At 48.3% G+C, this 22402-nt stretch overlaps 1 protein-coding gene across 5 annotated transcripts in view; it reads left to right on the top strand.

Annotated features, from left to right (window-relative positions):
• Nucleotides 1–6856: 6856 nt before the first annotated feature.
• Ccdc60 (coiled-coil domain containing 60) overlaps nt 6857–22402 on the top strand; it is a 165263-nt gene continuing 149717 nt past the window's right edge. For 3 of the 5 annotated variants that reach the window (XM_021162733.2, XM_021162731.1, XM_029477675.1), the window contains exon 1: nt 6857–7394. In XM_021162733.2, coding sequence (XP_021018392.1) covers nt 7305–7394 — 90 coding nt within the window. In that variant the 5' untranslated portion in view covers nt 6857–7304. The remainder of the gene's footprint in view (nt 7395–22402) is intronic. The other 2 variants (XM_021162732.1, XM_021162734.2) reach the window with 2 other exon arrangements.

The following is a 22402-nucleotide window of genomic DNA, read 5'->3' as shown; positions in this document are numbered from 1 at the left end:
TTTGTCATAACACATAGAGCATACTTTATAAGTGGATTCTAACTGAGAAGAAGAAAAATAGAAATAAAGGGGGAGAAGGAAGGGAAAGTGAGTTTGAGTTTCCCAAAAAACCAAAAGACTTGGGAGCTATAATAATGGTTAAAACTTATTTTGTACCTATTTTCTATTCTATTTTATACCCAGCTGTTCTGGTTGGCTCTAGTTTCAACTTGCCACAACCTAGAGTCACCTGAGAAGAAAGTGTCAGAAGAGGGATTGTCAGATCCGATTAGCCTGTCTTCAAGGCACAGTCTGGATTGTTAACTGATGCAGGAGGATTAAGCCCACTGTGGGCAGCACCAGCCCTAGGCAGTGGTACTGGACTATATAAGAAAGCTAGCTAGGTGTGAGCTTGTAGGCAAGCCAGCAAGTACCATATCTTCACAGTTTCTGCTTTCCTGTTTCTGTTGGAGTTCCTGCCCTCACTTCCCTCCATAATGAACTGTGACCTGGATGTGTCAGTCAGACTAGCCTCTTTCCTCCTCTAAGCTGCTTTTTGCCAAGCTGTTTTATCACAGCAACAGAACAAAAAACTAGAACATCAGCATATATGTGTGTATATTTTAATCTAAAAGATAGATAGGTAGATGATAGATTTATAGATTATAGATTATAGACAGATGGATAGATAGATGATAGACTGATAGATGATACATAGATGATAGATGAATAGATAGATGATGATGATGATGAAGATAGATAGATAGATTATAGACCGATAGATTATAGATTATAGACAGATAGATGGATAGATACATAGATAAATGATAGACTGATAGATGATACATAGATGATAGATAGATAGATAGATAGATAGATAGATAGATAGATAGATAGAGACAGAAATAAGTATATAGACATACAATTGTGTCATTTAGCATCACAGTGACTATCACCCTGACAGGCACCAGGTTGGTACAAGTCTCATGGTTGAACAGCACACAATGCTGACAGCCTGAATGGGAGGGAGTGATCACAGGGGAGGCCAGGAAGCCAAAGAGCTACTCAGGGATCGGGGCTCACACACAACCAAGGGGAGTTCATATGCTGGAAATTTAGGAACTTTAGGAGGTGGGGCCCAGGAGGAGGTCCTTGAGTCATTGGTGCTGCTCTCTGGATAGTAATGGGTTCCTCTTATTTATTTAACTGAAAAACCAGTAATGACTCACATTGAATTTTAAGTCACTGATTCCAGAAAGCTTCAATCTTCTCCATGAATCCTAACCTCCAGTGAAGCCCTACTATGCACAGCCTTTGGGAGACAGCATGCTGAGTGCATTTTGAGAGAGAGAGAGAGAGAGAGAATCGAAAGCACTGCCAAGATGGATGGTGTGTTGTTTCTAGGATGTTCTGCAATAACTAACTATAAGCTGTGGCTGTCTCTGGAACTAGAAGTCCCACACCAAGGCTTTGGAAAGACCAAGCCCCAAGTCCTCCCTGTGGGGTAGAAGGAAGCATCTTTCCTTCCTCCATTTCAGCCGTGAGTGTGCACTGATGAATTAGATGTGATAGGAAGCAGGAAGAAAACAAATTGTTGTTTAGTTTTCTTCTCTTCTGTACCAAGATCCAAGTTGCCAGCCCCTTAAACTGCAGTTTGGCGAAAAGGACAGGAATGAGGTAGCACCAGCGAGCACCCCCAAGGGGCGAGGGAGCTGGCTATAATCCTCCTTTAAGCTAATGAAGTCCCTGGATTCATGGAAGTTGCCCAAATAGACATTAGCTACTGGTATTTATCCTGGAGGCCCTACATCAACAGATTGCCAGCTACCAGGTGTCAAGGGAGCCCCAAGTTTGATTCTTGCCTTGGGCCCCATCATTTGTAACTCCAGTGCTGACATTTCAGTAAAAAACACCCAGAGGGAGCTCGCAGTGGCACTAGATACAACACAGTAAGGCATATTGAAGGTTCTACCTACCCAAATGATGACGTTTTTCAATCGGTTTCTAATGCCAAACATATGTATTAGTCACGGACATCCAAGTGTTTACCAGATCTTGAGATTTCAATTCAGCTAACCCAGCTGGTGTCTGACACATTCTGAAATTTTTATTCTGCTTGATACATCTATTTTTAATCCCTCTGGAAGCCTTTCCCTTTTGGCAAACGGGGAGGAGAAGATGTCTGTCTCTCTATGCCCTTCAGTTCATATTTTGCATAAATCAAAAGGGAGTTAAGAATTAAACAATCACTTCGTATCACAGTTGTCAAATATTTCACTGTGAGGAGATGTGCTCACCTATCTGGAAATGTGTTGGCCTCCTGGCCTTCAAGGGATGTATGGAGGGAACCTCCTTCCTTCAAGTATCAATGAGAAACCACAATACAAAGGAGATTAAGGGGACAGTTGATCAAAGGTGGTAGATATCTTATACAATAACAGTGAATGAGAGGAGACACATCAAGTGCCCAGACAGCAAGCTGTGGTTTGATTTCCTGCCTTGACACAAGTCTGGCCTCCATGACTGTACCATTGACACTGACCCAGGCTGGATCCCTCAGGAGCTGAGAGAGGTGTTTGGAAATATTTAGTTTATTTGAGAGGCCATCCAGGAAGTGCGAGCAGGGGAGAAGGCAGGAGAATGAGAAACGTAAATCAGCCAGTCTGGGGGTGCTTCCATTGGTGAACGGGGGCTATAGTAACTGAGAGGAAGAGAGGGGGGTCTACTAGCTCCCTTTGGTCCTTGCCTTGAAACCCTTCTTAATGGCTGCTCAATTCTTGCTCTCAGAGTTTGTACAGTATCAAGGCAGAATGTGTTCCTATGTCCCAGTTCCCAGAGTGTACACTAAGGTGTAAGGGAACCATCCCAAGAGCACATACGAGACCAGGGCTATTTTTAATATGACGAATAAAAAAACACCAAGACTTCTGTCTTAGTCAGGGTTTACTGCTGTGAACAGACACCATGACCAAGGCAACTCTAATAAGGACAATATTTATTTGGGGCTGGCTTTCAGGTTCAGAGGTTCAGTTCATTATCAAGGCAGGAACACAGTGCAGGAGGAGCTGAGAGTTCTACATCTTCATCTGAAGGCTGCTAGCAGAATATTGGTTCCCAGGCAGCTAGGACAAAGGTTGGGGTTTTAATGCACTCCCACATACACACAATAGCTACCATTATTAAAAAAATACTAATTTATGTGGACTTACCTCTTTAATAAATGGGACTCTCAAGAAAGATCATGTGCAGAGGCAGGACGTTAGAGAAATGGGGACATATTCTTTTGTAAAAACCCACTCATTGAACCAACCAGCATCCCAGAACTACATTAAATCCTTCCTAGGGAAGCAATCACAAAGATCCCACTTGCTACCCAGTAGTCCTGCTCCTTAAAGTCCCACCTCCTCTACATCACCACACTGAGGACCAAGCTCCCCAAACAGGAAAGGTCGGGAGACAGACTTAAAATATATCAAGACAGAGGGCTGGAGAGATGGCTCAGCGGTTAAGAGAACTGACTGCTCTTCCAGAGGTCCTGAGTTCAATTCCTAGTAACCACATGGTGGCTCACAACCATCTGTAATGGGATCTGATGCTCTCTCTGGTGTGTCTGAAGACAGTGACAGTGTACTCATATACAATAAATAAATTTAAAAAATATATATCAAGACAATTGCACACATAGAACCCATTCTGGAATGTTCTTATTGAAAAATCTCAATTGAAATGAAATTTTATATTCTCGGTCTGTATGTCTGCCTGCCTGCCTGTCTGTCTGTTTTTCTCTTCTCTCTGTCTCTGTGTGCATGTGTCTGTTTCTTGGTCTATCTTATCTGTTTGTATCTCTCTGTGTCTGTCTTTCTGTCTCTCCTCTCCATCTCTCTGTGCCTCTTTGTCTCTCTCTTCTGTCTCTCCCTTCTCCTCTGTCTCTGTCTTTGTCTCTCCCTCACCCTCTCTTTCCCTCCTCTGTGTGTGCTCCCCAGCTAAGTAAATTCAGAGGCACTCAAAAGATCAGAGAGCTTTTCCCCCTTAAGTAGTTGATCCCCGAATTAACAGATTGTGCTTTGGTTCATATGGTTATAAAAGTAGGAAACATTTGCCAAGTGTTTATTACATGCCAGCCAGTGGACTAGATGTTTTCTGGACATTATATCATTCCATGGGTGTACAATTTCCACCACTCTGTAAGGAGAAAATTAAGGCTCTAGGAGAAATTATTTAGGTAGCATTGCACAGCTGGTAATTGTGGGGTGGAATTTAAATACTGGTTTAATTCATGAACCACATGCCCGTGAAGAAGCCAAATAGCGTTTGCTTGAACGCTTCGAACACTGGGGAGCTTGCCTGACGCTTTAAGCCATATAACCTTTGACCAGAGAAGGGAGCTGTTGCCAGCCATCTGGGACCAGAGCTCTGTGCACCTGTCCCGTCCCTTATTCTCGGTGACAGGAATGAAATGGCTGAACTGTGGGTGCATGTGACTTTTCACAGGTGTGGGAAAGCTGAAGCTGGGGGAAGGGGAAGAATGTCTTATGACCAGTCAACCTCATGACCGGGATTTGAACACAGGTCTTCTTGTTCCAAAACCCTTCTGATTTACCAGCTCTCACGTGACTCAGACAGGTGAGTAAGGTTAGAGAAACAGTGCTGGCCTCTCTGAGCATGTCTTTTGTGCCGGGCCCTGCATGTCAGGTGGGCTGGCTCCCTTTGGTGTCAGCCTCAATCAAGACAATTATTACTACTGAGGCTGCTCAGTGACCAATTGGCTTGGAGGGCAGAGCCTGAGCCATTTCATGTGACTAGCCAAGGCACTCAGGTCACTGAATTAACTAAGTGCCTCCCACCTACCTGCCCCCAACCTCACCCCCACCCTCCCACCTCACCCCCACTCCACCTCACCCCCACATCCCCACCCAACCCCCACCCCGGGCCAATGAATGAACAAAGAAAGCATGGTCCCAAGGCTGGAGTGATGGCTCCACGGTGAAGAGTGACTACTGCTCTTTTAGTGGGCCCAGGTTTGGTTCCTAGGGCCCACATAAGGCAGCTGACAACTTCCTGTAACTCCAGTTCCGGGGGAATATGATGCCCTCTTCTGACCTCCATGAGTACTGCATTCAAGTGTATACACACACACACACACACACACCAGCACACACACACACCAGCACACACACAAGTAATCTTCAAAGCAAACGTTGTCTGCATTCACAATAGAGGTTTTATTCCTCCATGAAATTACTCAGCTTCAAGGAGAATGGGTAGAAATGGAAATTATGTTAGGCAAAATAAGGCGCCCTCAAAAAAAAAAAAAAGACAAGAATTTCGTGTTTTCTTTTATATTTTGGAGTCTAGGGGGGAGAAAGTGCAAGAGTGTGGGAGGGAGGGGAATGAGGAGGGGACAGAGTGAATTGTTTGAATTCCATTACATACCACATGGAACTACCCTAGTGGAACCCAGGACACTAGCCCAACTGCCAGTAAACAACGATGTTATGCTTGTGTGTAGATTTTCTTAATCTGAGCACAAACCATCCTCCTGTTCCTCCAGATGATGCAGAGCTAGCTGGCTCCGTCCAACCCCAGACCCACAATGCCCTATAACCTGTTCTCCTGCTCTCCCAGCCTGAGCAGTTCCTACCCTGCCCAGCTTTCTCAGGCCCCGCCCAGTCATCTAAACAGGGCTTTGTTTATCTGCAGCCTTCAGAAAACCACTCCCGGTGGTTGATGAATGCTACCCATGGAGGAAAGCAGGCAGACCCAGACTTCCTGTGGAGAGGAAGGTCAGAGTCAGTCTGCAGACAATGGAAACAAAATAACAGTCGGAGGGAGGCGGTTTCAGTGCTGTAGAGAGCCATCCTGCGGTGGGAGGGGGTCACTAAGAAAGATGGAGCCTGGGTGGGACCATAACCCTCACTGCTCAAGGTTTGGGGAGGAAACACAAATGGATTGAGACGGAATAAAATAACCCAAGGGGAAGGCAAATGAATCAAAATATATGGGTTAAATTGCTGCAGGCTGGCACAGAGCAAGTGATCAATAAATATTAGTCAGCGTTAACATCTGCTCCTCTGTGAGCCCAGAGCTCCGAGAACGCCCGATTCTTGCCAGAGTCAGTACCTGCCGGCAGGCACCTCTCCACCTGGGCTACCGACGTGTGTTATTTCTTTAATTCTTAGCAACCATTGGTAATCCTGCAGCCCCCGTTTTAAAGACCTGGTAGCCTCAAACTCACAAAGTTAGGTTTCTTACCTCAGTGGGTAAAACCTTGGGGTTTACAATCAGTCTGTCTGGGGCTGGGATGTCAGGCAGTTCAGAGATGTGCTGTGAAATACACAAACAGCACACTGTATATTGTAGGCTCTCGATAAATGTCATACCGACGCACGTATACTAATACTCGTAAATACATATAAATGGGCGTGTGCATGAAGCTGTATCTGTAATGTGGGCTTTGAAGGTTCTATAGTTTGTTTGTTTTTTTTTTTTTTTTAGATGGGAAGAATAGGCACCTGGAGCTGATAATTGTAGAGCTGAAGGCACACATTTGCGAGGGGTTTAATATAAAGGCCGAGAAAAGCCTCGTGGCGATCAGCAACAGGTGAAACCGACTTTGAAAGGAAGAAACCTTATAGGCAAGTAGAGAGAAGACTGGAGTCCTCTGGACAGAGCAGAGAAATTTAAATACCTCCTCAACCCCGACCCCGAAAGAGTTTGGACAGTGTGGCTCCCTGGCCAGCCACCAGCTCAGAGCCCCTTTCCAGCAACCCAGAAAAATTCGGGTCCAGGTCTCCACCAATCCTGGCCGAGGAGGAAGCGTCTGCGCGCCTTGGCGTCCGGTTGCCAGGTAACCGAGCGTGCCCTACTTGGCAGTTTTAAGCCCCAAGGCCGAGCCCCATGGTGGGGCCCGCCTTACTCCCTGGTCTCGCTGGCCGAGGGTGGGGCTTTTGTCTATAGAGTTTTATTTTTACTTTTTTCAGTTTACATTTTATTTTGCGTATAGGAGAAAAATATCTCCTCCTTTAAAAGAGGGAAAACGTATAAAACTGACTTTGTGCAAGTTAAACAGTCTCAGGTTTGCCTGCTCGGGCCTAGCAAAGGCTTCCTTACCCAGATGCTCGGCTTTGCAACAAGAAACCCCTTCGCAGTCTCTGGACTTGGGACTTGGGGGCCTGGGAGAACTTTCTGGACCGGTTCACACCAGTGAGTGTTGCGAAGTCAAGAATCTAGAAAAAGCAACAAGTTTTTCAGTGGAGGCACGGGCTTAAAGGCTGAAGGTTTTTTGTTTTTTTGTTTGTTTGTTTTTTTGTTTTTTGTTTTTCAAGATGACCAAAGTGCCAGCCACCAAAAAGTTACAAAAAATCCCCAGCAAGAAGGCCCTTTGGCTCTTTTCCAGCTCAGATCAACTGACTCAGGTAAGTCGCCATCTCTCTGTTAACAAGAGCAATGGATTAGGTTTAGGCCCGCCCAACGGGCGGGGGGGGGGGGGGGCGAGGCTGGACGAGGGCCTAGGTATAATGAACTTGTCCAGACATCCCTGTTGCTCTCGATGGCTGGCTTCTCACGGTGAATGAAAACACGGATCAGAGCTGCGAGCTATCCATTAGGCAGTAATTCCAAACTGATGGAGTAAATTGATGAGAGACACTGTAGAAAGTAGGGGAGAAATGAAGATGAATTGTAGACTGGTATCACAGAACTTAGTTCCAGAGATCCACTGGGGTGGAGAGGCAAGCCTTTCCTATCACTCTGTGGAGAGTTTGGTTGCAAGGGTGTCACGTTCTAAGGGGTGGGGACGGGGTCCAGGTTTGGGCTGGCTGTCGCTGTCAGGCAAGTTTCTCCACACCCCGAGCCTTTCTTTCTCCGTGATAAGACCGGGATGGGCCCAAATAGTAGAAAGAGTAAGAGACTCAAGTATAGAGGTGGTCCGTCTACGTGTATGTGATTGCGTCCTTGGTACGACTCGGGTCCGGGGTTTCTAGATGCAAATGTTATAACTGGGTAGATGATGTTTTAAGTACATTTAACTTTGATGTCTTCAAAGTCTTATTTCCAGCACAGTTAGCCAAGGGAGGGAGGGTGGGGATGGCAGCTGCTCCACCCACAGCTTGTGGAGGGAGGATTAAAAACCCTCCAGTTTATACGTGGCCCAGAATGTCCCCAGGCTCTTTTGCGTTTACAATTTTGTTTTGTTTATATTGTGTTTATGAGTCTTGCCTGCATGCTTAGTTGTGCTCTGTACATGCCTCATACGTGTGGAGGGTGTTAGATTCCCTGGGACTGGAGCTACAGATAATAGTGAGCTGCTTGCTGTGTGTGTACAAAAAATGGAGCCCTAGTGAGCTGCTGTGTGTATATACCATCTAGTCCCCTGCAAGAATAGCAAGCGCTCTTAACCTCTGAGCCATCTCTTGGACCCCAAGACTGCTCCTCTTAAAATAGTAATACATCTTCGTTCACCCCTCCTTGCTCTGCAAACAAGGGATGATTCCCTCTACGGAATTGAGCCTTGGACTTCTCCTGTCATCTCTAAATTCTTCACTTGAGTGGGTCTGACCCAGAGCATCTCCTCTGGAACCAAACTTCCTGGCAGAGCTGGATGGGAGGGAGAACGAGGCATGAGTTGGTTGTCACCAGAGCAGGTGCAGAGGGCATGCCCAGCATCCCACAGCATGTCTTCTGACTTTAGGAAGTAGATCTTGGTCTGGAGAGATGATGGCTCAGCGGTTAAGGGCACTGACTGCTCATCTGAAGGTCCTGAGTTCAAATCCCAGCAACCTTGTGGTGGCTCACAACCATCCGTAATGAGATCTGATGCCCTCTTCTGGTGTGTCTGAAGACAGCTACAGTGTACTCAAAAAAAAAAAAAAAAAAAAAAAAAAAAAAAGGTGGGTCTTACGGAAATGGCCACACAGTCTGAAGTATCCCACAAAGGTAAATAGCTAACTCTGAAGAGTGCCTACCTGTGTTTAGGGGCCTTATCAGACACCCCTGCCCATTCTAGAAGGATAGTGACCTTGGCTCCTGGTACCTGGAGTTCCTGCCTTGCCATCATGAAACCTGAAGATAGAAAAGAATGCCCAAAACTTGGCCAGATCCTAAAACTTCCAAAAACTATTCTGGGGGAAAGCCTTCTGCTAACTTAGTAATACAAACATGAGTTTGTATTACAAACCCATATGGGTTTCAGCCCCACCCGAAGAGCGACCTCAGGTAAGTCAGTTCTTCTCCATCCCCTATTCTGCAAAAAAAAAATTTTTTTTGAAATACAGGCACCACTTTTAAATTTGCATTTATTCTTATTAGGGTACATGGGCTGGGGTGAGGTCTGAGTACGTGAGCATTCGCATGATCCCACAGAAAGGAAATCCTCTCCTACCATCTGGCTGTGGGCTCTGGGAGCAGAACTCAGGCCACCAGGCTCAAGCAGCAAAACCCTTTACCCTGCTGAGCCATCTTGCCAATCCCCATTTCTTGAGGAGAAAAAAAAAAAAAAAGAACCTAGCAAGCTTCTGTTTCATGGTGTAGCTTCTCTTTCAAGATGGGTTTGGATATTTATTTATTTATTTATTTATTTATTTATTTATTTATTTATTTAGCTAGCGTCACTATAAAGCAAACTCCACCAGCGACTGAGGTGACAGGACAAGTCCCTGCTCTCAGAGACGAATATGGAACACAGTGTGCCTCTCACCACTGGTGAAGTTTGGCTAAAGGGCTCCCACCCCGAGACCACTGCTTCTAGAAAGTGATGGCTCTGTTGGGTGAGGTGGTAACGTTCAAATGGAACATGATGCACCCCACCACTGAATGTCAGGGCCAGGATTGGTTGGTGTTTCAATCTCGTTAATGACTGGAGGATTGCGTAAGGTCTTATCCCTGGGTACTCTGGAGTCTGCCCGCAGAGCCAGGCAGGACTCCTGATACTGCACAGCCTGGATGAGGAGTCTGCCCCAGCTTACTCTGCACCCAGAGTGCCTGCAGTCCAAGGGGGAGGAGCAAGGCGGTTCCAAACCCATCTCTCCCGCCAGAGGGACCCCCCCCCCAGCCAGCAGGATGACAGGCCCCACTGTGGTTCTCCTCTCTCAGCAGACCGGAAGAATGGTGGCATAGTAGAGGGCAAGTGAGAGGCAGGTGATCCCCTCTAATCAGGAACGCCACACCCCATGCACAGCAGCGCTGATTACCCTGAAAAAGCGGTAAATTATCTAATGACCGCTTGTGATTTAGTACTGGGGGCAGGAGGGCAAGGAAGTAGACAGCCTCTGTGTGCCAGGCAAGGCATGGGCCAGGGAAATAGCAAGGAGCCTCTTCTCTCTCCAAGGGGACCTATAGGGACTGCACAAAGCAATTGCAATTTATTGGCTTGGTTTATGCTTTTCTTCCTTCCTTCCTTCCTTCTTTCCCTCCCTTCATCCCTCCCTCTATTTGTCTCTGTCTATCTGTTTCTTTCTCTCTCTCTTTCTCTCTCCATCCATCTCTCCCTCCTTCACTCCATTTGTCTCTGTCTGTGTTTCTCACTGTGTTTCTCACTGTCTCTGTCTGTCTGTCTCTGTCTGTCTCTGTCTCTGTCTCTGTCTCTCTCTCTCTCTCTCTGTCTCTCTCTCTCTCTCCATGGCCTAATACTCCTGCCTGGAACTATCCGCCATAGTGACCCTTCACTGTTGTGTCCAATTGCCAACCCTGTGACAGTAACCCCTCTCTGTGATCAATCGGGAGGCAGGAAGCAACTGGCCCACTCCTCCTGATGAGGGATAGGCAATGCTCTTCAGTCGACCAGAATAAGGTTGCTTTCTGTCCCTCTGCAAAGCATCAGCTGTGCAGTGTGAGGAGGGGGCTGTGGGAGGAGGGAGAGAGAGCAGAAAGTCTTCTCCCTGCAGTGTAAGTGGTCCTGGTCCTTGTGGGGTGGGGAGCTCTGCCTTTGAAGTCCATCCGCCTTCAGACCTGTCCAGGGTGAGAATCTGTGAGCCCCGTTGAATGGAATTGGAGTCCTGTGGTAGACATTTAAAAGAGTTAAATAGATGCCTGAGAGGTGCTGAGACGGTCTCAGGTCTATAGGCTTGGGTTCTCTCCCTTTTCTGGCTGGCCATGAGTGCCCCCTCCAATCTGAAGCTATAGCCATCATCAGCTCAAGGTCTAGAAGAGGCTAAGAACTCACAGTAGAGTGCACCCCCATCACAAGCAAGGTCAGACCCCAGCTCGGGGAAAGTCAGAGAGCACAGGTCTGGGGCCCATTTTCATTTTGCATGGACGCTAAGACACCATGAACAGAGTGGCAGAAACTCTGACCCGGTTTGAACCTTTTAGGCTATAGAGAAGGGAACAGCCATGGAGGCCGGCTCAGACTTGTTATTTCCAACTACTTGGAAGCTCTGGCTAGAGAGAGAGAGATCATGAATTTGAGACCAGCCTGGGCTAGAGGACCAGATTCTGCCTCAAAAAAATAATTACTTTAATGAATTTGTTAATTAAAAAGAGGGGACCCACGAGTGTACTTCAGGTCCCTTGGATTTAGCCCTCAGTCTGGTCCCATCGCTCACACTGAGATGCCGTGGAGAGCCACAAGTTATCGGGAAAAATCAAAGGAAACCGCCAGGTATTGATTAGGACCACTGCAGGCTACAAGCACAAAAAACCAACACCCCAGTGACATAAACATGCATTTTGGAGGTGGGCGGTTTCTGTATCAATTCAACTGCTCTGGAATTCAGCAGACTCTTCTCCTTGTTACAAAGTGGCTACCCCAACTCCAGGTCTCACAGCCAAGAGCCCTATGTGCCCCTTGGATGAAAAAAAGCCAAAGAACCATCCCAGCTTACATCCCCCTCTGTAAACTCTTGTGCCGGCATAGTGTTGCCATTTTTTCCCCCTCAGTGTAAGAGCAGCCCCTTCTCTAACCCTGATGCAGAAAGCAGGGCAGGAGACAGATGGTTGTCCTGGAGATGGCGTTGGGTTGACAGATCATTAGTGACTGATACAAATGAGCTCATAAAACCTCCAACACTAGGACTCCTTAGACACACACTGACAGATGGGTCTTAAAAAGAAAGACCTCCTAGTCCTGGCCCACTGGTTCTCAACCTTCCTAGCGCTAACGGCCGTCTAATACAGTTCCTCATGTCATGGTGACCCCAACCATAACATTATTTCATGGCTACCTACTAACAGCAGTTTTGCTACTGTTATGAGTCATAATGCAAATGGCTTTGGAGACAGCTGTTTGTCAAAGGGGTCGCAACCCACAGGTTGAGAACCCATATCCCAGCCCCACCCAGTGACTGCATTTGCTCACAGTGGTACCCTAGGAGAGCCATCAGGAGGGTCCAGGGTGATCTTCTGTCTTGGTTGTCACAGCCAGTGTGAGCACATTTCCAGGGGATGAACTCTGTGTGTATGTGTGTGTGTTTGTATGTATGTGTAGCACAAATGGGAGAAAGCCACCCAAGTATGAAATTCTGTTTCTCCTGGCTTCCTGGCTTCCATGATGTGATCTGAGAACACACCTTCCCCACTGTGAGCCACAATAAAGCTTTCCTTTCCAAGTCCTCTCCATCAGACACTGCAGGGCAGGGTGACTAAGAAACAAGAGGGGGAGAGTAGCATCTCCCTGTGGGAGGAGCCACCCACTCAGGTGATACAGAACCCCAAGTGCAAGACGAACGATGGTGGATGCTGGGTCACTGGGGACCTTGTTCCGGGAACTGAGGCATAGTCTCGCTGCAAAAGGAGGGATCCAGGGCTGGAGAGATGGCTCAGCGGTTAAGAGCACTGACTGCTCTTCTGAAGGTCTTGAGTTCAAATCCCAGCAACCACATGGTGGCTCACAACCATCTGTAATGAGATCTGACGCCCTCTTCTGGTATGTCTGAAGACAGCTACCGTGTACTTACATATAATAATAAATGTACCTTTGGGCCAGAGTGAGCAGGGTCGGAGAGAGCAGAGATCCCGAGTTCAATTCCCAGTAACCACATGATGGCTCACACCCATCTGTACAGCTACAGTGTACTCATATACATTAAATAAATTAAAAAATCTTTAAAAAAAAAAAAAAAAAAGAGGAATCCAGAGCTGTGGAGAGTGCAGGAACTGTTTAGCTAGGCCATGGCATGGCTGTCCATCCTACCTCCGCACATTCTCCAAACCTCAGGCGGCGCTGCTGAATCCAAACATTTCATGAATCTACGAGTTTCAGCACTGAGGGGGCATTTACCATTTACGTCAAATCCAACAGAAGCCAATTATACCTTTCTCAGGCTGAACAAACCAACATAGTTTTCCCCCTCGGAGATCTTTCTGACAGCTAAATTCAGAACCATTATCTCCAGTCATGGGATGCCTTCTATCAAGAGAGAGTGCCACTTTCCTGCTCTGAGTTTCTGTGTTCAAACCCCACCGAGGACATTTTCTGGGGGCTCCTTCAGATCTCAAGTATTTCTATCCAAACTGGGATGTGTGCCGTGGAAGGTTTATGTAAGAACGTGAAAGCCGACAGTGTCTAGTGATCTGTGGTGGCAGGTAGGTGGTGGTAGGAGACTTCTCAGTGGAACTGGGCTGGTTTGTGAGGGGAGTAAAGATGTTTTGTATGCTGTCGCTCAGGGGCAGGAAGGGGAGGCAGTCCACCCAGCTACAGGCTAGGGGCATCTTCTGAGTTTACACTGGACACCTACCTCCCCTGTGACAGATGTCTGAAGGACACTAGCAAGAAGCAAACCCCAGGTATTCTCCCCAGGGTCCCACAGTCCTGTTGGAGAGAGAATCCTTAGAAGTGACTGTCAATCAAAGGGGTTAGTTAATGCCACCTGGACCCTATTCACACGCCTGACATAAAGTGACAGGTGACAGTGCCTGCGCCAAACCTGCACACGGCCACTAGAATGGGTGCTCTAACTGGTCTTCGAAGGATTGCGGAATGATTATGTTCTCGGGAGAAATGGAAATGTTTGAAATGTTTCTGGTACTCCCTGGTTGGGGAAATGCATGGATGCAGAAGCCATGGCTACCAAGAGCTGACTATATACAGAAGCACGTAACCTGATTTTTTACATTTATTTTTGAGATTATAATTTAATTACAGCATTTCTCCCTTTCCTTCCCTCTCCTCTCTTCATATGGTAAGCCCTCCCTGCTCTCCTTCAAATTCATGGCCTCTGTTTTTTTACTTATTTTATATATATGTGTATGTATGTATATGTATATACATATGTACATATGTATATATAATATATGTGTATACATATACATATATACATATATACAACAATTAGTAGGAAAATATATATGTACATACACACACATATATATATAGTCCTAAATATAACCCCTTCAGCTTCTTTTGTTTTGTTTTTGAGACAGGGTTTCTCTGTGTAGCCCTGGCTGTCCTGGAACTCACTCTGTAGACCAGGCTGGCCTAGAACTCAGAAATCCGCCTGCCTCTGCCTCCCAAGTGCTGGGATTAAAGGTGTGCACCACCACTGCCCAGCTTACCCCTTCAGCTTCTATGATGCTACCGAGGCTGATGGTTTGGCACTGGAGCACCGATTGGTGTGTCCTCCCCTTGGCTTGCTGTCCAGGGTTCTAATGGCCAGGATGCGCATGAAGCTGGGAAAGTAGAGCACATCTGTAACGTAAGTGATGGCCAGCTGTCCTCCGCCAGTGCACACCCACACGCACAGGCACAAAATGTTGGGTTTTTATTATTATTATTTACACTATTTTATTAGGTTCTTCTATCTCTCACCCTTCCAACCTTTATCCCACCCTGATCCCTCCCAAACCCCCAGCACTAGGTAGGAGAGAAAGAAGTTAAGAGGGGAAAGGGGAAGCAGACCTCTTTAGACTACTTCCTGGTGATTAGGGACAAGTTCCTTGGGGCAAGCCCACTCTTCATAGTCAGGATATCTCCAGCTTCTCCTTTTCATCTCTTTGTTCATTTTGCTCAGGGTTACTTGATAACAGCATCAAGCAGCAGGGGGAGCAGCAGCAGGGGGAACAGGGAAGCAGCTGCCGCAGATGGAGCAGCAGCAGGGGGAGCACGGGAGCAGCTACAGCAGATGGAGCAGCAGCAGGGGGAACAGGGAAGCAGCTGCAGCAAATGGAGCAGCAGCGGGGGGAGCAGCAGGAGGAGTAACAGCGGCAGGGGGAGTAGCAGTAGCAGATGGAGTAGCAGCAGGGGAAACAGCAGCAGCAAGGGGAGCAGCTGTAGCAGCAGCAGGGGAAGCAGTAGGAGGGGGAGCAGCAGCAGGAGGGGGAGCAGCTGCAGCAGGGGGAGCAGCTACAACGGGAAGGAGCAGCTGCAGTGGTGGGGAGCAGCTGCAGCAGGTGGAGCAGTAGCAGCAGCCTTCTTCAGAGTGCCTCCTGCCTCTCTTCACGATGTGGTGTTTATTCCCTCTCCAGAATCCCCAGATTTAAACTATTTGCAGCTGGCCAAAATCAACACCCTTCTAGAGCACCAGACAATCATAGTCAGCGGCTGTGGACAAACTGAAGCAGTTTCCACACCAGGGATTAAAACATAAACGAATTCACATAATATACCTGGGTCTTTAAAGAAATCAAAACTCTCACTGCTACACAAATATGAATACACATGCATACAGAGAGACACTCATCACACACACACACACATACACACACTCTCTCCAGAATGAAGGCTTATATCTTTAATGAGGTTTAGAAGGTACTGCGTGAGCCCACCGAGTTTCCCCCCAGCCTTGTTTGTTCTTGTGTGTGTGTGCGTGTGTGTGTAAAACATGCCACACCCTCCATCTTTCTCCTCTCCCAGAATATGTTTCAGCATTAGCTCCATGGGGACCTTCTAGACAAGCCTTCCCTGTGCATCCCTTCCCAAACCAGGTCGCAGGCTCCTGTTCACCAGTTTCCACGACCTGACACCTTCTCCCCTGGCAAACTGACAACTTCTCCACAGCAGGAGGCAGGCCAGCTTTGACTGTCACCATAACACTAGTATCCAGCAGGACCTGCCCTGTGGTAGACACACAGTTAACCTTTGATTGAAGCAGACCCCTATCTCCAGAAGCTGCTTGGTTCATGGACAGTCACCCATGAGTATCAAAACCAAACCAGCTCTGCTTGGGATAGAAAGAGGAGCCAGGGTCTAGATGGAACCCGGGAAGGGAACAGGTCAGAGCAACCTCTCAACACCATCACCAGAAGCTGCCAAGCCCATGGCTTTTCCTGTCCAGATGCTCCCAGAGGTCCACATGGTGGCCGAACAGCCACAGCCCTTTGCCTGGAAGGGGGAGCCCTGGCTCCCAGCTCTCTTGCTTGCCTGTCTCGATGATTCTGGGGGACCCATGTGAGCTCCCCTGTTCCTTCATCTTCATCTAAGCAGAGAGTCTAACCTGGAATTTCCTGGCCTCAGTTTTTACATGATTGGAGAAAGAAATGTAACAACCTCCTACCTATCGGGTACCATTACTCCTCAGTCCCATGGAGCAGATGAGATCACAGTCCTCTGTGTGCAGAGATGAGGAGCCTGAGCCTTAGAGCGGGTTCCTGCTTGGGAATGTCTTAGCTACTTTTCAGGATGCTTTGACATAAACAGCCAGACAACAACAGCTTAAGAGAGGTTTCAGCTCACAGTTACAGGGGTGGGTTAGAGATGTTATAATGACAGGAGCTTTGAGGAGGCTATTCACACTGGACCCCCAGCCAGAAAGCAGAGAGCGATTCATTCTGGGGATCACATTACTTTCTCCCAACTAGTCAGGCCAGGACCCCAGCCTGGAGACTAGTGCCACTCACACTGTCTGAGAGTCTTCCCACCTCTGCAAGATCACCCCTCACAGATGTGCCCAGGGGTTTACCTCCTATGCGATCCTTCATTCTATCACACTGACAATATTCCTCGTAAGCAGACACAATGAAGTCGAGGTCTTAATCTCAAACCAAATAACTTCTGAGAGCCTGTGTTGCCAGGAGGAGCCTCATGAGCTATGGTACCACTGAGCAGGAGGCAAGCACCTCTCTGAGAGGCATCTGTTGGAGCAAGTTCTTAAGGAGTACATTCCAAAAGTCGCTGACAGAAAAGCGAGAGTGCCAACTTTCACTTTAGGCACCGCACATGAGAATCTGACTGTGCCCGTGACCACGAGCAAGGACATTTGCATTTTTTTTTCTTGAGATCTCGCTAAAATATGCTGTCGGGCTTCTGTCACAGGGAAGAGCTGAAGACGGGGGAAGGAAGCAAGAAAAGAAGCAGTCAACTTCCCAAACAGAGCCCTTTTCGGTGGAAGGCATGGATGCCGTTTCTAATTAGAGCCCTCGTTTCTAAGAAAGGCGTGTTTTGATTCCAGGTCAATACGCTGCCAAGACCCGCTAGCTAAAGGAAAGGAGACAAGAGGCTCAGCTAATGAGGGATAGGGCTGGGGAGTGGGGAGGTGGAGACGCTGATCATTTAAACAGCTTAATTGGGTTGGATAATTGAGGTATATCCAGCTAAATGAATTCCTTCTGAATCTAAGCTCTGACCTATAGGGTTTTTGTTTAGGGGAAAAAAAAGCACTCAGCTTTGTGAATTTGATCTTTTTTTTTTTTTTTTTTTTTTTTTTAAATCTGGCCACTTGGCTTAGAGAACAGAGCATTCAGAAAGTGCCTGTGCACCGGGCAGAAACCCCGAGAGTGAGTCTGGGGGAACCTTCCACTTCTGCATGCACATCCTCACATCCTCAGGCAGGTGTAGATCCCACCTGAGCAGGGACCCACAATGCCCCGCCCACCTTTACCACAGCCTCTGCTGGCTGTTCCACAGAGATGGCAAACTGGTGATTGACAGGCTTCTCTGGAGGAACAGAACCAATTAGAGTGGATGTATAAGCTAAGATGGTTGATAGCTGTATTTGTGTGCATGTGCGCCTGTATACATTTCTGGGCACCATGTGTGTGCAGGAGCCCTTAGAGACCAGAAGAGGGCACCAAATCCCCTGGAAACTGAAGTTACAGGCTGCCCAGTGTGAGTACTGGGAACAGAACCCAGGTCCTCCACAAGAGCAATAAGCACTCTTAATAGCTGAGTCAACTCTCGGGGCCCAGGATACACACCCCAAGAGGGTTTATTAGAGTAGCTCTTACAGAGCAGGGTCTGGAGAGCCCAGAATAGCTAGCTGCACTCCAGAATAGTAAACCCTCCAGTTCAGTTCCATTCACATAGCTGGATGCCTAAAGAGTACCAATCTATCCCTGAAGGTCTGGAAGCTCCCTGTAGGGTAGAGGGTGCAGCTGCTGGAGTCTCTTCCATGTTAAAAGGCCACAGAAACTGGAGTGGGATGCTCTTCCAGGAAAGAAAGGCTCCCACTCAGGAAGGAACAAAGGCAGGCAGGGGACACTGCTGATTCCCTTGGACCTCTTTGGGAGGGGGCATGATGGAGTCACTAAAGATGAAACCCAGGGCCTCATTTATGTGAGGCAAACACTGCCCTGTCTGTAACCTCACTCAGATTGCCCACTGTGAAGAGAAGTCTTCCTTCCTCACTCGCCCCTCCCTGGAAACACTCTCAACAGGCACACCCGGAGGTGTGTCTCCCAGTCAGGATTAACCATCACCACCCCCATGGGCGAGTGACTCCCTGTGTCTTAGTCTCCCCCTCTCCCCCCATGTGAGCAGTAACAGTTCCCACTTGACTGGTTTGCTGGAAGGACTGCCAGTGTAATGCTCAGAAACGTCCCTGTTGTAGAGGAAGGGCTCCCTAGGGGTAATCACCCCTCTCTCTATTGCCATGTAGGGATCAAAGCCAGTGGCCCACAAATATCAAGAATTAAGAATGCTTAGGCGCTGACATTTCCAGGAATGATGACGGCTCCCCAGCTGTCAGTTGTATATGTATGCCGCAGAAGGCGCCAAAAGGGTAATGCAGCCGGCAAGGTTCCCTTCCTGAGAGCCCTTGAAGCAAATGCCCAAAAGGTAATTAGCACAGGGTTGTCGCCTACGTTTCCCATGCTTATTAGAGGAACTTGTCGTCTGCTAATCAAGACGCTCTCAGATATTTATAGACCATTTAAAGGAGGCGACTCAAGGCTCAGGGGAGGCACTGGGGAACTTGGGAGAATGTCAGCCTGGCTTCCTTACCATGGGATGGAAGGACTGTATGAGTTGGGGGCCAGCCCGCAGGGTCTGTGGGAGCAGACATAGGCAACCTTGACTCTTCCTTATTTTTTTAGTGTTTTATTAGCATATATTAAATATACATCATTAATGGGCTTTGTTGTGCTTTATTCATACATGCGCCTGATATATCTAGGCCATATTCATCCTGACACCCTCTCGTTGGAGCTCCTTCCTCTGGTCAAACGGCCTCTGCTCCCACGTAATGGGATATGTGTGTGTAGCCCAGTCCTGCCCCAGGACTGCGCTCATCGTCACCCTTGGATGGGAAATCGGCTATGAAGTCCCACCCCAAGGGGAGGACCTAGACAGTTAACCATTGATGTAGGTGGCAGAGACATTTGTCATAGCCATCAGTAAGGCACACATTTCTATAGAAAAGCTCTGGGCAGCAAGGAGGCATGCTACTCGACTCACTTTCACTGACACAGTGCTGAAGAGAAGTACCTTGACCAACTGGTGTCCACTCTTCATACCCCAGAAGACTCTTAAGCCTGCCTCACCCCTGTCTTATAGGCTTCCTAGGGAGGAACTGGAAGACCAGTCCTCCAGCCCCCAGGGGCAAGGTTCCCCCTGTATGTTCCTTGCCTCCTTCCCTCTGTGGTGTCAGCCCAGGATCACAGAAGCTGGTGTGGCGGCAATCAATCACTTCTCAAATCCTTCACTCCTGGTCTGGTCTGCTCATCTCCTCACGGTAGCCAAGGCCTGTGGGATCATTCTTCTGCAGTGACTTCAGAGACTGCTGCTTAGCGGTCCCTCTCGCTGTGCTTGAGTCTGCCACCCGTGGCACCTGAAACTAGTCTGGCACACAGCCTGTCCTTTCTCTTCCTGTGTACCAAGGCGGCACAGCATCATAGCACGTGATCAACAGATATTACCTCTAGGCTCACATATTTGGAGGCTTAGTCATCGGGGACCAGCAGTACTTGCGAAGGATTAAGAGGCATGGTCTTGCTGGAGGAAGTGTGCGTCACTGGGGGTGGGCTTTGATGGTTCAAACGTTCAAGCCAGGCCTAGGGAGTCTCTCTTCTGCTGCCTGTGGATCCAGATGTAGAACTCTCAGCTTCCTCTCTTGCATCAAGTCTACCTGTGTGCTACCACGGTCCCCTCCCCATGATGACAATGGATTAAACCTCTGAAACTGTAAGCCAGCCCCAATTAAATGCTGCCTTTTAATCAGACCCTTTGCCTTGGCCATGGTGTTTCTTTACATCAGTAGAACAGTGACTAAAACAGAGGCCGGCTGCTCAGGGAGAGATCAACCCTCGAAAGCAAGTCTGCCCGCAAAAGACCAAGTGCCCCACCCCCACCTCTACCCCTGCCCCACTCCCTGTGGATGCTCACTGCCACAGATAGCCCCCCCCCCCCGCAGAGGCTCAGCTTGGCTTCGTTTTTTGTTGAGTTTCCGACTTTGCCCTCCCAGCCTGTGTCATCCCCATGACAAGTGACAGGCATGTGGAGAGAGAAACCACCCTGAGACCACAGAACTCTAACCACAGGTGGCCAGGCTGTGGCTCCTCACAGACTGCCCTCTTCCTCCCATTCTGGATCTTCACCTTGCCCTCATCTGCTTGGGAGGGACAACAGCCTCTTCCGGGGCTTAAAAGGACCAGGGTTTAATCTGTCGCAGGGGTCTGGATGGAAGAGGGGGTTGATGGGCTGAGACCAAGGGCCACCTAAGCAGCCAGTGGCAGCCAGTCCTGAGTCAGAGGGAAAAAAGAGAGTGTTGTTTCCCAGGAAGGAAAAGGCTGTGTTTATTTCCCCAGAGTGTGAGAGCTGAGCCTTCCCTCTTAATCAATCTCTCTCCCTCCCCTGCCTTCTCTCTCTGTCTCTCTGTCTGTCTCTCTATCTCCCTCCCTCCCTCCCTCTCTCCCTTTCTCACCCCTCCTCCTTTCTCTCCCACGTCATTGTAACGATGAAGAACAATACATTATGTATCACTTTTCTTCTCTCAGCTTAATTAGCTTAATTAATTGTTTCAACCATCTCATATGTTTAAAAAGGGGAGAGACAGAGAAGCCAAGCTGGCCATTTGAACAAAGGAACCAGTGTTTCAGACCGACTGCTAAGCAACCCCCGCCCCCATCTCTCAGACACATGTATGTCCTTTAGTCTGCCCAGGACTGAGGTGGGCATCTGTCTGTAACCCTGTAAATAGATCATTAGGCAAGACTGGCATATGTCTCAATAGTGAAAGACAGGGCTGCAATCCCCGTGGTCACAGGGAAGAGCCTGGCCTCTGGGTTTCCTGGCATCAGTGGTCCTTTGCTGAATGTCACCTTTTACAAAGGAGAAAGGAGAAGATTTCCTTCAGAGCACTGTACAGAGTGCACGGCTTCCCGCAGCACTGCCTGCTGAGGGATGGATGGGTGGGGTTGCTTTGATAAAGAACTTGATCACAAGGCATCAAAGTAGACCGGGCAGTGTTGTTGCAGACAAATTCTTTATTTTATATTCCTGGTTCCCAGCAAAGCATAGCACAGACTTTGGGGGTGGGGGTGGGGGGTGGGGAGTAGGTGCCACAGGCCCAATGAATAGGGCAGAAGTGGGGTGGGGCGCAAGCTCACCCAGGGACCTTGTGCGTCTCCTCTGGGTCAGGAAGTTTTTGGGCACTGTCTTTGTGCCCAGGTAGGTGCAGAATGGAAGCCAACAGAGACCAAAAGAAAGAATCCTCTCCCGGGTTATAAAAAGCAGGGCAGTCTTTCTAAACTGAGCAGTCAATCCAGGCCCCCTCCAGTTCTTCAAAGGGCTGGTGTGGGCAATGAGCTACTGCTACATCTTATTGTGGCCAAGAACCCAGCAAGATTGGCAGAATCAGTTTAAGGGGGGGGGGGAATTTCTGCTCACGGTTTCAGAGAGATTTCCTCCACCACACCTGGGAGGGCATGGTGAAAAGACAAATCAGAGGATGCCCTCAGAACTGGGTCTGTGGAACCACCTATGCCCACCCCCGGGATGGGCCCCATCTCTGAAGGGTCCATGGTCTTTAAAGCAGACTCACCAGCTTGGGGTGGGGGTGGGAGTGTGTGGGTCAAGCACACCAAACAGGAGCTGGGCCAGTGGGTGACAGTTCGATCCCAACCCTACCAGAAAACCATAAAGCAACCTTCAATGCCATTTGGCCCACTTCCTGCTTAACACAGCTGGAAGGAAGGGTTCGTGTTTGGCACACCAGGAGTCCTGCCTGTGGAGTCTCCCAGATGAATAAATGAGCTCTCAGAACCTCAGTGTCCTTATCTGCAAAATGGGCCTAGAGTTAGTCCCTCCTTGAGGTAGCCTTGGATAGCTAGGATACCCTGG

Source organism: Mus caroli, chromosome 5 (assembly GCF_900094665.2).
Source record: "Mus caroli chromosome 5, CAROLI_EIJ_v1.1, whole genome shotgun sequence".
Classification (NCBI taxonomy): Eukaryota; Metazoa; Chordata; class Mammalia; order Rodentia; family Muridae; genus Mus; species Mus caroli.
The sequence above is the reverse complement of the archived record's forward strand: the minus strand, read 5'-3'. Positions and strand labels throughout refer to the sequence as shown.